This window comes from Lycorma delicatula, chromosome 2 (genome assembly GCF_047948215.1).
Source record: "Lycorma delicatula isolate Av1 chromosome 2, ASM4794821v1, whole genome shotgun sequence".
NCBI lineage: Eukaryota > Metazoa > Arthropoda > Insecta > Hemiptera > Fulgoridae > Lycorma > Lycorma delicatula.
This window is the reverse complement of record NC_134456.1, coordinates 124,136,910-124,151,551: the sequence shown is the minus strand read 5'-3', so window position 1 is coordinate 124,151,551 and position 14,642 is coordinate 124,136,910. Positions and strand designations below refer to the sequence as shown.

Below are 14,642 nucleotides of genomic sequence, written 5' to 3'. Positions count from 1 at the left end.
ATCATCCTTCAATAACAACAAGCATCCCATGCCAAAATTATTAGGGAGGATAAAGATTGAAGCAATTTCCTGTTGCCTTCTTTATCTTTTAATGTACATCACAATCAGCATGCAAACCCAATAAAATTGCAGGTGTTATTCAATCTACAAGTAAAACCTTCACTTTTTTCACCATAGGAAATCTCTGAATGAATATTGTTTTCCGAAAGAACAACTTTTGAAAAATGCAGCAAGCTTGTATATCAAACACATTTAAATGAATCACAGCAATAAGAAAGGATGGGGCTGATAGTGCAAAGCATTGCCTTTCAGTGAGAAACAATAAAATTAATATAAACAATTTTTTAAAAATTGGTCTGAATATGATGATCATATGAGGACTAATCAGCAAGTACTAACATTTTAAAGACTGTGTAGCTGAATTCAGCAAACAGTGGCAGAGATATTTGTTTGATATTAATTTAATAACTGTTTAAAAATGTGAGCTGCAATTGAGCATCCCTTTCAGCTGCAAAGCACATTCAGTGATAAGATTCTTGTTGGCGAAAAACCATAAGTAGAAGAAATGGGAATCAACTTTGGAAATTTTACAAGAGATTGAAATGAATGAGGATGATAAGAGACAACAGTGTAATATGCTAAGAAATGGGGAGACCAATGTCCATAAAGAGAAATGGGCAATGGGTGACTAACCTTTAGGGATGATGAATTTAAGAAGATGATATATGGTGATTCAAAATTCAAAACTTTCTTATTTATTTCTTCAGGTGTTTTAAGTTCTTCAAGATGTGATTACAATAATACTACACAACTGTAAGTTTTGTGCTTGATGGGTTATTAAAATTCTTTCATAACAGGTACGATCAGTGTTAATTTTTCTTAAATGTTCAAAAGTTAATATTCAAGGTGATGTTTTTTGGATAAAATTTTTATAGACAATGAAGTATGGTTTCATATGTAAATACAGAGAAATAGTCAGTAGTGTGGAATTATACTCGCTTAAACACAAAATAAAAAAAGGAAAATGCCAGGAAAATTATGGCAAGTTCTTTTGGGACAATAAAATTTTCTTGGTTGATTTCAAGAAATGCATCATCACTACTGATTTGAAAGTGTAGTGTAAAACATTAAAAGTGTTAATAAAGGCTATTTTAAAATAAATGTGTGGCATGATGTTTGGTCTGGTATTTTTTTTTCTTGCATGACAATGTCTTCTTGCATGGTGCTGAATACAGTTGAATTTTTCTCTAACAATCAAGTCATAAGTATCTGATCATCCTCTTTAACACCCGGAATTGGTATCTAGCGATTACCATTGTTTTATGAACATGAAGAAATTACAAGCACCTAGTGCTTTGACAACAAGTTTCAATCCAGAAAAGAAAGGTGGCTAAAATCAGTTAGAAGAATTGTACAAATTTATGTAATTGAAAAATGTACAAGTGCCTCAGTTGCTGGAGATATGTAGAAAAGTATATAAAAATTATTTTAAATTGTATTTAACAAAAATGAAATTGTATTGGTTTCTTATAGATATATATAAGTTAATAGCTTCATATACCATACTGGTATATATTGGATGAGGTGTTTCCTTAGCTTTAGTAATCATTTTTCTCAACAAAGCAAACACAATATTATCTACTGACAAAATTTTTAATGTGAAGGTCCAGTACAGGAATCCTTTGATTAATGCAAGCTCATAATACTCTGCTTATATCAAAACCACACTAAAAAACCAAAGGAATACATACACTGATCAATATTAAAAACATGTATTTTTTTCTCTCCACAACATATTTATATTGCATTAAGGTACTTTAAATCACTGAGGAATATGCATATGTAGATATTTAAAAATTTATAGTAAGAATTTATTTTTCACAAAAAAATAATTATTTTTTACAAAATAATATATATTTATTTACAAAAAAAATTAAAAATCTATTCTTTAACAAAAAATGTTTCTGCTTCAATTGAACAGTAGTAGCTTATTTCCTTTGCTACATAACTTTGTGATACAAATCAAATTGCTTATCTTAGCCCTTGGTGAACATTCATACGTTTCTCTTCATTTGGATCAATCTCTAAAATGAGATCTTTTACTTCAGTTGTTTTGAACAGTTCCTCAAGTTTTTTGACAAAACTTTCTTTGGGTGTAGTTCCATTTATTCTGCTTCCTGTTTATCTTCTTCCTCATATGCCTGTTGATGTTCAATTTCTAGAAGATCATCTTGTTGCTTTGTTTTTGAGCGATTTCAATAATTCTCTAATATTTTACAAATCTACTTCTTCAAAGCTGAGATCTCTTCCTAATATAGTAATTTCATCACAGACTGGAATGTTGAAACCACCAAAAATGTTGAATGTGTCAAAATCATTGACACATTTACGTAAAAGATTCTGCTAGACTGCTCTCGTGCAGCTGTCTGTTACATCTTCCGAAGAATCATGAATATTTTTAAGAATAATATCAAAAATAAAATTGGCTATGCTCAAAAAACAAAATTGCCATTAAAAATTCCCTTAAAACTAGTTGACCTATAAAACATAAGCTAAGTTCCCTATTATTTAATATTCAAGTAATGCATATATAATATTTGTAATGGCTATTACACATTAGGTAGTTGTCATTCACACTGAATTTATTAATAAATAAAATTACGAAAGAATTTAAAATATAACAACTAGATAATGAAAGTCATAATATTAACAGAATTAAAAAATAAATAAATGTATTGCACTACTCTAATCATATGTACTACAATCCCAGAGATCCAGTTACCAACGCTTCAGTGTGTTAGAAAAAAAAACATTCTCACTTGTTGAAGCACATTAATCAAATTTGGAACCAGATATATTACTGGATTTTTTTTTAGCACTAATGCGCTAATCAAGGGATTCATGTACTATAATTCCAACATTAGCAAGAAAAAAATCATGTTATTAAATTTTAATTTTTTTTGCTTAACATTTTATGACAATGAGAAAGTTTTACTAATTACCAACCTACATTTGTGCAGGAATTCACCATTAAAAATTCTGCCTAATGCCAAAATGTACAGGGGAAAATGAATATAAAGAAAATTATTATAAACAAAATATTAAAATTTAAAAACTACAAGTTTTATTAAAAATAAAAGACAAAGTAAATCAGAGAATCTCTCAACTGAGCTACTTAACCTCTTCTTATCCAACAGACGTGAGCTCAGACACTGAAAACCTTTGGTAATAGAGATTTTTATCTTTGTAATACTACAATGTTATACTACCAGAAAACATAATCAATGGATGTAAAATAAGAACAAGCTATTTTTTTTTCTAAACCCACTATTATGAAATATATACTGAATAAGAAAAGTTACGATTAAACATTGTTAGATTGTTGGTATACTTTGTCTAACAATTTTGTTTTAATTCTACAACTTTTTTTTGATTACTATGAATGATGATAAAATGCAGCATGATCACACCAAATTGCGTATGATCATGCCAAATACTAAATTATTAATAATTTAATAATAATAATTTAATAATTTAATTATTAATAATTATTAATTATTAATTATTAATAAAGCCAGCACTTTTTAATCATTACTGTCCTTTCTGCATAGCTACTCTTTCACACTTATCAATCTCCACTTCTGATGTAAATTTATAACTGTCAACAAATTTGCATGTAACAATTTCATCATTATTGAATGAATAAATAGTCGCTTAATTCGTTTCCATATTAACCCAATCAATACAATTATTATGTATAATTAACACAGGAGGTAGAGAATTTCAACAAAATACGTTGGCTCTGAAAAAGAAAAACCTCCATACTGTGTCCAACTGTTCATACGCAACACAATATCAAAGCTATTCAACTTTCTGTATAAGAAGCTTACATAATTCAGTTCATTTAAACATTACACATTTGAAGAATATTGTTGTAGCACATACTTGTATCGTACAATACAAGTTGCAGATTATCCGGAATTCAAACCCATCTAATTTGAAGACAATTATGAGTGAAGAAACATAGACCAAGATTGAAGAGGAAATTGGTGAAATTACTGCTGTACCATTTTCATGTAACTTCAACGCATGTAAAATGTCACTAAGAGCAGAGATGGAGCTCACCTGCAAGATGTCATCTCCAAGAAATGAATTCAGGATAAGTTAGTATTAAATGGTATATTCTGTGCTATAAAATAAAATAATTTCTGAACAAATTTATTACTAATTATCCTCTGAAAGATATTTACAATCTAAAATTTCCTGTTTCCCTGAGACATACACAAACTTGCATATTAACAAAGTATGAGAAAGAAGCCTTACTACAATTAAACATTACCAGTTAATATAAATATCTGACCCATGATATCTGAACCCTAAAGCAATATAAATAATAATCATGAAATTATAATAATCAATTTAATAATATAAATTTAATCAATATATATATATTATATTCATACTGATTACAGAAATTATTCTATTATTATTTATATATATTATCTACCTTCCACCATGCTTGTTAAAGCAAAAAAAACAAAAAAAATGTTGTAAGCAAATTAATCTAAAACAGAATTTTTTTTTTGTTAGTAAATTTAACCTAATGACAGACTAAGAAACCTTATACTAGTAAAAATTGCATGCACCTTAGATGTAACAAACAACCAGGGATGGAGAAAATTTTTGTGAAAACAAATTTTTTCTGATTTAGAAATTAAGAGACTTGGTTAATTAAGTTATTCAATTGAGATAAAAAAAAATTCTTAAATGTTGGACAAATTAATAAATTGAATGGCAGTAAATATTTTGAATAATTCACAAATTTCTTAATCTGGGACAAATTTCTTAATCTGTTTTTTCTGATGAGATATTTCAGGAGAAATGTTGGAAATTGAGCTGAATAACAAAAAAACAAAATTAGTGAATCATATACATTAGGCAGCTAGGTTAGTTGATCTGGCTATAGAAAAGAGTTATAGAAGATATTTCACATTTTATTTTTAGGAGAACTAAAATATGTAACGATATAATTGAATATAAATGATTGGAGAAGTCATGATAAAGTTAAAAAATTAATATAGAATAAAAATGTTGCAAACTGACAGTACAGATATAGCACTACTGAATTATAGATGTAGTTGTTGAAAATAATGCTCGAAGGTACAAAATTTTGCTAAATGTCAACTTGCTAAAAAAGCAAGCCAATAAAATACAAATGAAATTTTCAATAAGTTGCATAAGTTTTTAGAAAAAAAGAATAAATGGCTGAAAAAGCCAATGAATGACAGGGCAAAAAGTCATAGTGTTTAAGTCTTATTTTAGAAAGTTTCTGAGGAACTCTGTTGAAATATGTAAAAAAAAAAAGCTCACTCATGGAAAAAAGGCAGATAAGACTTTAATTAAGGGTATAGTTTTCATCTGATAATAAGTAAACAAAACACATTTAAGTAAAGAGAGTATACATATAAATTTATACCCAAAAAAATTTTAAATAATTTATTTGAATTAATGTGCAAATAGGTAATACAATTTCCAGGAAAAAATAAAAATGTAAAGAAATGTGCATTGATATACATTGTATAGGACCATGGATCTTGTACACTGGCTGAGAGATGAAATGAAATTAATGCAGAGGGATAATTTCATTCTTGTGATACCTTTGACAACAGCAATGTGTAAAACAAACACTGATTTATAATTTGAATTCAGTTACAAAGCTAATTTACATTGTTTTATAATAGTTTAAAAAAATTAATAAATAAAATGTCAAAAAGATACAATATCTTTTCAATAAAATTTGGATTTTGTAAAATTGTAATTCATTTAGTATATCAACTGAGTAAAATTGCTAAGTCCATAACTTATGTGGCAATTATATTGATAAAATCATGCATTTAATTTTTACATGATTTTATTATTTTATGATTTAGAAAGATGATGTGCATTCAAAAGTCAATAATCTTGGCATGTGTTGTTTTCACTGAACTGATTGTAAATGTACAAAAAAGAAGTGTTGTTTTATTGTATTTTTTTGACTTCGAAAGATTTTAAAATGAAAAATCAAAAAATTACATATTGCCGTAGCAGCGATAGTGTTTTGAATTTGTATCAATAATCTTATGTTTACATTTTCATATAATCCATATCGAATGTTTATTATTCATTCTTAAATATACTTCACTGAAATTTGTGTCAACTGATTTCAGTTTCTGATAGACTGTGTTGAACTGTTAGTGCGATTAAATTACAAAAATGAAATTAAACAAGTTTCTGAACTTTATGCAATATCAGCAAACATAACCTAACGCTTACTTAGCTCACTAACTAACCCTAAGTATTTGATTGGCAGATTGTTAAGCTCAGTAAATAATTGTATGTAATAGCCAATTATTTAGTTAAAAAATAAAGTAAATGCACTTGTACAGTATTGAATTGTAAAGGTTTTGATGAGGGTGCTATGCAACTTACAAGGGACGTAACTAAGGGGAAAGGCATTGTATTGATGCTTTTTTTGAAGCTATATGCAAGTCATTTCATTAGAATGGAGTATATAAAAATATAGTTATCTGAATAAAAATATCTCCCATAACTGACTTTTATTCCCTTCTCATAGGTTAAGTAAAAAAAAAAAAATAATTATTATTTTTATTATTATAACAAAAAGATGGTAAAATTTAAAATTACAGTACAGTGATACTTTTTCTTATTTATTGATGAGTAACATGATGAACACATAAATAGTATATGCCAAGATAACTGACTTTTGAATGCGCGTCATTCTTTCTAAATAATTACCTATCATTTTTTTGACAAAATATTTTAACAAAATTTGGTAATGACAAAATTTGGTGTAAAATATTCTATTAAAAGTACTGTGTCTGATGAGGGGTTATCATGAAATAGTTTCCTACAATATTTTTTGTTCAATTTACAAATGAATCCACTACTACATAACAGACTAATGCAGAAACTGATAATGTTAATTACAATCATGTTTTTTTTAGCAAATGTAAATTTGTTACATAATTGTTAATGAATAAAGCTATAAAAATAATACATACGTCTTCTGAACAATCCAGAGGTGCTGGCATTTTTACTATATTTTTTGGTGTTAGGTGCTCTGTCGCAGCTAAAATTTCCTTCTGAGATGGTCCTTTCTGACTGTCATCATAAATAACTGTATCCTTTGGCTCAGTCAATCGACGTTCCACAAGTAAAATTTCCTCTTAACATAAAATTTAAGTAAAAATTATTAAAAGCAACTTAAAAAATATTACAAAATATGATACTAAACAACATATCCAAAATATGATTTTGCATCTTTCACTGACAAAATCAAACAAATGGAAACTGGCATTTTAATTTATTATACAACTTACATTTTCTGATTTTATCTTAAAAGCATTTTTGGAAACATCAGACTTACATCTAAAAAAATTTATTTAAAAATTCAAAAAAGGACACCCAAATTTGAATATTCAAATAAAATTTTAATTAAAAATAATTATCAATTATTAATCATTTTAAAGGTTCCATGGAAAGCAAATATTAATAATATTTTCTCATCATTTATGACCACATAGGATCACTTTAGTTAATTCATTATCAGTCTCTTTGAAGGGACTGCTAAGGCCTTGCGGTCCTCCTGGTACTTTTTCATACATTCCGACCTTTGTGCCCTTTCTGGTTCATGTTGTGAGTTTCTTTCTTGTAAGTATGAAGCGAGTTTTTGTCCTTAATTTTTTTGTTTAATTTTAACTTGTCTGTGGTATCTTCTGGTGTAAAGCCAATTTAAGAGAGGTGTAATCCTCTCTTAATTCTCTGATCCATCTGTATTCTGATTTGGTGTTTTTGAGTCGAGATTGCACTGTACCAGCTGTTTCAGAAGTCTCAAATCCTGTATTCTCATGGTATGTCCAAAGAATCCTAGCCTCCTCTTATGTATGGATCAGTGATGGGTTCTAATTTTTGTACAAGACTTTGTTGGGCAAAATCCACTAGTGCCCATCTTTTCATTGATGCAGGTTCTTCCAGTTCTTCTTTCAATTTTTGAGGTCTTTGTTTGTTTAGGTGAAAGAGTGTTTCTGCAACATATGTAGCTTCCAGTTTTATAACTATGTTGTAGTGTCTTATTTTTTCTGTAGGTGTATCAGACTATTTTTTGTGCTTTAGCTACTTTGTTTGTTCTTCTCTGAATTGAAATTTTTTCCTTTAGGCTGTTCATTATTATTTCTCCAAGGTACTTAAATTGCGTTATATTTTGAATTACATTACCATTCAAGTTTACTTCTTTTAATTGTATTGTTTTCGAGATGTAATTTATGTCTTTTCAAATAATATTTTGAGGCCAATTTTATTTGCAATATTTTGAAGTTCTAATATCTATGGTTTAGTTTCATTGCTGTCATTTGCTAGCATTGCTAAGACATCGGTGAAACTAACAAGTTATTTTGATTTTTTGGCCTTTTTTATTTTTGGGAGAGATTTTTTGAGCAATTCCCTCATTACCATTTCTTGAGTGCAGTTGAATAGTAGCAGTGAGAGTCCGTCGCTTTGGTGCAGTCCTGTTTGCTCTCAAATGGTGTTAGCCTCTGAAATTCTCTTTTAACTTAGTAATTGTAAGGATCAGTTTTATCATGTTTATTAATTTGTAATGTAGTCCGAGATTTCTTAGAAATTTTAGTAAGGATACTCTGTGAATGCAATCATGCTTTCTTGAAGTCTACAAATGTTACCATCATGTCTCTGCTTCTTTTTCCATTGTAGTCCATTATTAGCTTGAAACTCATGTCAATGTTTAAGAGTTCTGTCAGTTCTTTGAAATTTATGAGTTTGTTGATATATTTACATAGCATTTCTGCATTACCTTTATTGTTGCAGGCCAGATTTAAGTACTGGTACTACAATGGCTGCTGACCAGACAGGTAGGAAGACTTGCGTGGATAACAAACCATTATAAATTCACAATAGGTGTTATAGTGACAAATTGGGAAGGTGTGAGAACAAATTGAGACGAATGTTGTCAGGTTCAGGAGAGGTATCATGATAGTTTTTTACTGCATGTGACAACTAATTGAATTCATATGAATCCACAGACTGAATCACCTAGTTTAACAATACTATTTCCATCTGATTCTTATACCTCTGAACTTCATTAGTGTATGAAGAAGTGAGAGACACTGAATGGAAACAATCTACCAAGTTAGTTGTGACAGCAGATGATGATGAAAGAAGTTCTCCTTCATGAATAGGTCCAAGAATAGAATGTTTCTGTGATCTACAAATTGCACGAAGCCTCTTCCACACAGTAGATGTGGGAATAATGCAAGAGATGGTGTTTACGTACTTCATCCATGATTTTCTCCTAGCGTCTAAGAATACCAAATGGCATACCGCTCTAGCCTTATGTTACAAATTCAGATTTCCATTTGAAAGCCTGCAGTTAAATTTACGCAGTGCCTGCCATCGGTCCCTAATCATGTTCTGGCAGTTATCATTCCAGCAAGGAACGGAGGTGACATCTAGGTTTTCCAGATGTTTGTGGAATGAATCTACTTGCATTTTCAAGTACCAGGACATAAAAGAGGTAAGTTGATCAAGGGCATCTGCCACATCATACAGTAATGAGAAGGCTTTATGGTAACCATTCCAATTTGTCTTTTCGACAATCCATCTCTGGAATTTTGTTCACCCGATGGTCGACACCAAAAGCAATAATAATTGGTCTGTGGTCATTAACACATCAAAAGTCTCTTACACAGATCAATTAAAACAAGATAGTAAACTCAGTGAGCATAAGGAGCGGCTGATGTTGGACATTGTACCAGACAATAATGACATGAATGTGCATAATCCATTCAGTAGACAAAGGTTCCCAAGTCCTGTCTCACTCCGTTTATCATATTTACTCAAGAGGAGCAGACTGATGAGCCCTATGAAATATGGTGGGCACTAAACTCTACCACTATTAATGATGATGAAGATGATGATGGAATCTGTGAGAGGAGATGAGATTTGATCTAGAGTACTGAACTCAGAGTTCAGTAAGAAATACAAACTAGAGATATGTAATTTGAAGGGGAGACAAATTTTTATAGCAACAGCAGGAATCAGGGTATCTACTGGTATCTTTATAGCTGACACCTGGTTCCACATATGAAAATAGCAATTCCATCATTCTCTCTACTGTCTGCAAGACAGTCGTATCTTTTGCAGAAATAGCCTCTGTGTGTTACTGCATGTTTTAGAAAGAGCATTTCTTGGAAGCACATTATTAAACATTCTTGTGCACATGTCAATATTCTAACATCTTCAATCCGGGTCCAAAGACCTTGAACATTCCACTAGATAATATTCATAAATAAAGATAGCTATAGATATAAAATTACAGATATATATATATATATATATATATATATATATATATATATATAGACACATGTACAGAGAAATTAATTGAAGGTAATCCATTTTTCATTTTAGAATTTTTAATTTTAATAAACTCTGATCCTCTAGGGTTGGGCAGTTATCAACCATATCCTCAAGAATACAAGGTGATGGAGGGGGAGATTTTGAACAATAGGAAGTCGCAGACGACAACCCAGGGGGATGATTGTGTGATTACCGCTAGCTATATTTACTCCTGTCAGCAAAGACAAAACTTTACATACTAGAATTTTTAGAAGGATCCCACTGCTGGTTTCACTAGCTGCAACAACTGACTCTTTGTTCATCTTAATTAGCTCTGAAATAGTGGCTGTGAATGAAACAACTTGATCAGATAACACCTGAACAATTTCTTTTAGCTCAATGCAGGATCCGCACTGTTGATTACCTGCATTTGCAGGGGCTTCTCTTGATACTGTGACACAAAAAGAGATATCTGGTTTAATCAGGTTACAAGAGTTCAGCGTCTTCTTATATCCTCTTCGTGCAGCTGGAAAAGATAACTTTTGCTCAGTACAAATTTTTAAAATTGTCTTCTCTTCTTTAGAAGTTGGACTATCTCAGGAGCTTGCTCTATGTGATCCATCACAGTTTACACATTTTTCATCTTCTTGGCATTTTGGGTCATTGTGACTTTCTTTAGCACATCGAGCACATAATTCAGTTCTTGAGCAAGATGTAAAGTGGAAATATTCTTGGCATCTGGAACATTACAGTGGGTTGGGGATGAAAGGTGTTACTCCAACTGTTAGGTAACAGACTTTTATTTTCTCTGGTGGTACAGGAAGTTAATATAAAGGAAGGTGTAGATTCTTCCATTCCGCTCTGCCATTTCATTATTCGTTTCATTTCTACAACTTATTGGGGGGGACGCTCATCAGCTATTTCAGTGAGATCCATACCTAAAAGGTCCTGGCAAAAAATTACTCCTTGGCTGGTATTTAAAGTTTTGAGGCACATTGCACTTACATTTATACAACCCATATTAGTAAAACGTAAGAGAGATCGACTCTGCTCATCATTACATTTCAATCTGTATTGATCCATCTCTTAGTTTACTGATGTTCTTTAGAGAACCACATAAAACCATTACAACTTTGTTAATCAGGAAAGGTGAGGCCTTATGAAGGGAGCTTCCTTCCTGATTATTTTGAAGAACAACAAATAGGCTATTTTTATATTTAGATGGAATGCATCACAATTTAATGTACTATCTTCTGCAGGTTATATTCAGGTGCACCTTGTGGAGGCTTTATCTGACTTTTGTTAAAGTTGTTATTTTGGAGATAAATTAAAAAGTCTGATCCTAAACATTACATCCAAATATTAATAACATTAAAAAAAAATTAAGCATACATTGGTCTTACAAGAGCCAGGGCTATCTGATAATTCTTATTTTGTTATCATTAGTGTGTGTCACATATATTTTTAATTTACTGGTTTAGTATATGTAGATAAATATAATGATAAATAACCTGATGTCATCCTGCTACTCAAAATATTTTAGTCTGAAGCTGAAGAAAATTATGTTGGAAGAATAAATAAAGTACTTAAGATAAATAATTTGTACTATTTATTATTGACAACTTTTTTCATGTAGGCAGCATTATTTGTAAGCCTATTGACATTTTACAAAGGATAACATTTTTTTTTTTAATTTAACATTTAAAAAAATCACAAAAATAACATAAAATAATGTAACATTTTTAAAAATAATACTTTTTAACTTTTATTTGACTTCTGCCTTTGAAGTGTAAGCCAAATTAAAGATTAATAAGTAAAAATGGATTATTTTTAATTTGGTGTTGAATTCTTAAACTGAGAACTGAAAAAGCCTGATGTTTTAGCATAGTTTCAGCATTATTATTATTATAATGCTTCAGCATATTATGTTTCAGCATAGTTTATTAACTCTAGTTTTAGATTTTCTTTATTTGTGCCTGTAGTTTTTACACTTTTCCTGATATTAAGTGGGAGATATACCAGGATTTTTACAACTTAAATTTTTTCTGAGAACAATCGATAGCAACACATGTTGTAAATTAATGGTCAACATCCATCTACTAATCATTCTGTCTTTTTTAACTTCAGTGCTCCAGTGAACACAGATGGGCCTCTTACAATAGAAATTTAGAATGTTTATATTTTATGTTAAACCCATAAAGTTTGGGGTATTTGGCTCTTCTTCAAACTTCAAAAACTATAAGATTAGGTTGTATAAAACATTTTCTATTTGTATCTATAAAGAACCACATATGTACATGGATATTATATACATTAAATTTTCTACATTAATTTAAGTAAATCTCATCATTATAGCCTGTTACATAAACACTGTTAACATGCAGAGAAATAAATTATACACAAACAAATCCAAATAACCAGTAATTTACAAACCTAAACTTATCTTTTTTTTAAATCACAATCCATTAAAAAAAATAACACACGATTAGGTTCTAAAGTAAAAGATGCCTTTACACAAATGAAAAATGTTGATTCATATTTTTCATATGTATTAAAAAACTTTTCTAAACACCTTTTCCAACAGAGGCCAGTAGAAAAATGCTATATATATATATATATATATATATATAGAGAGAGAGAGAGAGAGAGAGAGAGCATTTATATATATATATATAAAACGACTAGCACTAGATAGGGAATCTTGGAGAGCTGCATCAAACCAGTCAAATGACTGAAGACAAAAAAAATATATATATATATATATATATATATATATATAAATTCAGAAAGGGATATATACTGACATAACCTGAGACATTAATATTAACTGAAAATACAATTATAATAAACATTTCCACAGCTAACACAATTTTTTTGTACAATACATTTCCCCTAAGCCAGGCAAACTTGAGCAATGTGTCATGTCTAAAAGACAATACAATGAGATTTTTCCAATTTGTAACAAATCCAAAGCTCACTGCCAATTACCGTGCTTCAGAATGCACATCATTAATCATGGAAAACGTTTGGGATCACTATCAAAATGTAGAATGTAATAAAAGACGTACCAGTTTCCCAAAATATGGAAAACCACAACACTGACAAACTTGGCAATCAAGATATAAATTATTCTGACAAGTCATTCCATAAAAAGGAACAATAGTCTTAACATAGTGATTTCTTTTTCTTTACAAAACAAAGATAATCAGCACCCATTAAATTATCTGTGTAAACAAGAATGTAGGCTTATAGAGAATGTATAAACTGTCATAACAATACAAGAACTTACCATCAATAGTTAAGCATTCATCTTGTACCGAGTTATCAGGATGCAACACACGTTTTGTTGACACTGCAACCAATTTGAAATTATTCTGTAATTTTGTGCTTTCCACTGGATTAAAGAAGTGAGTCAATGCCATAGATTTTAAGTTTGCAATACTAATATCTGGTGGGGTATTAATAGTCCAGACTGATCCATCTGTACCAATAATGTGTAATTTTATATGTTCATTAGGAAATAAATTTGTGTCCTCCACTAACATTTTCTTACTGAAAGAACAACTATTTTCCGGCGAAATTCCACAATCATTTGAACCACGACGATTTAAAACTTTTCCAATTTTTTGGCGGCCTACATAAAGCTTATCTCGCATCCACGAGAGCATGAAAACGAACTAAAACAATTCATTTACGTAAAACGACATATAACGTTTCAATACAGGTTATGTACGTTAATACGTTTGTACTCAACGACCGCCATAGATGGCAAAATGCATAGTGACCAACACTGATTACTTCATACAACGAAATCGTTTAACATTTTTATAACCATATTGGATTTATTCTCTCACTGCGTAAAAGTAGCTGAATAAATAATTTTTTAAAGGAGGTATTTGAAGTAGTTTGAATATTGCTGTTAACTCAACATGATTTACTAATTATGACGCATATGGACCTTCTTAGGCTACTTAATTTCTTCCTCGTCCTTTATCGTAAAATTATTTCATTTTTATGAACATATGTTTCACTATCACAGATACAAGATTTCTCAGTATAATACCGGGTTATTCAAAAAGAAGGAGCCGATTTTAAATATTTATTTCTAATGGACGACAATAGATAGAGAAACATGTTACATCACTGAATAGAGGAAAGTTCAAAGTTTTAAGTATTAGTTCCATTCAATGCTTTCATTGGCGCTGTGGTTTTTCAACTCATAAACAGACCCG

At 30.1% G+C, this 14,642-nt stretch overlaps 1 protein-coding gene across 7 annotated transcripts in view; it reads right to left on the bottom strand.

Moving 5' to 3' along the window:
- Positions 1-14,191, bottom strand: part of Kpc2 (Kip1 ubiquitination-promoting complex subunit 2) — a 61,012-nt gene extending 46,821 nt beyond the window's left edge. For all 7 annotated transcript variants that reach the window (XR_012755134.1, XR_012755135.1, XM_075356196.1 and 4 more), the window contains exons 1-2: positions 13,700-14,191; positions 7,062-7,225 (exon numbers count right to left, since the gene is read on the bottom strand). Coding sequence is in view for 5 of the 7 variants with exons in the window: in XM_075356196.1 (XP_075212311.1) it covers positions 7,062-7,225; positions 13,700-14,078 (543 nt within the window). In the remaining 2 variants the exon portion in view is untranslated. The remainder of the gene's footprint in view (positions 1-7,061; positions 7,226-13,699) is intronic.
- Between the last annotated feature and the right edge of the window lie 451 nt (positions 14,192-14,642).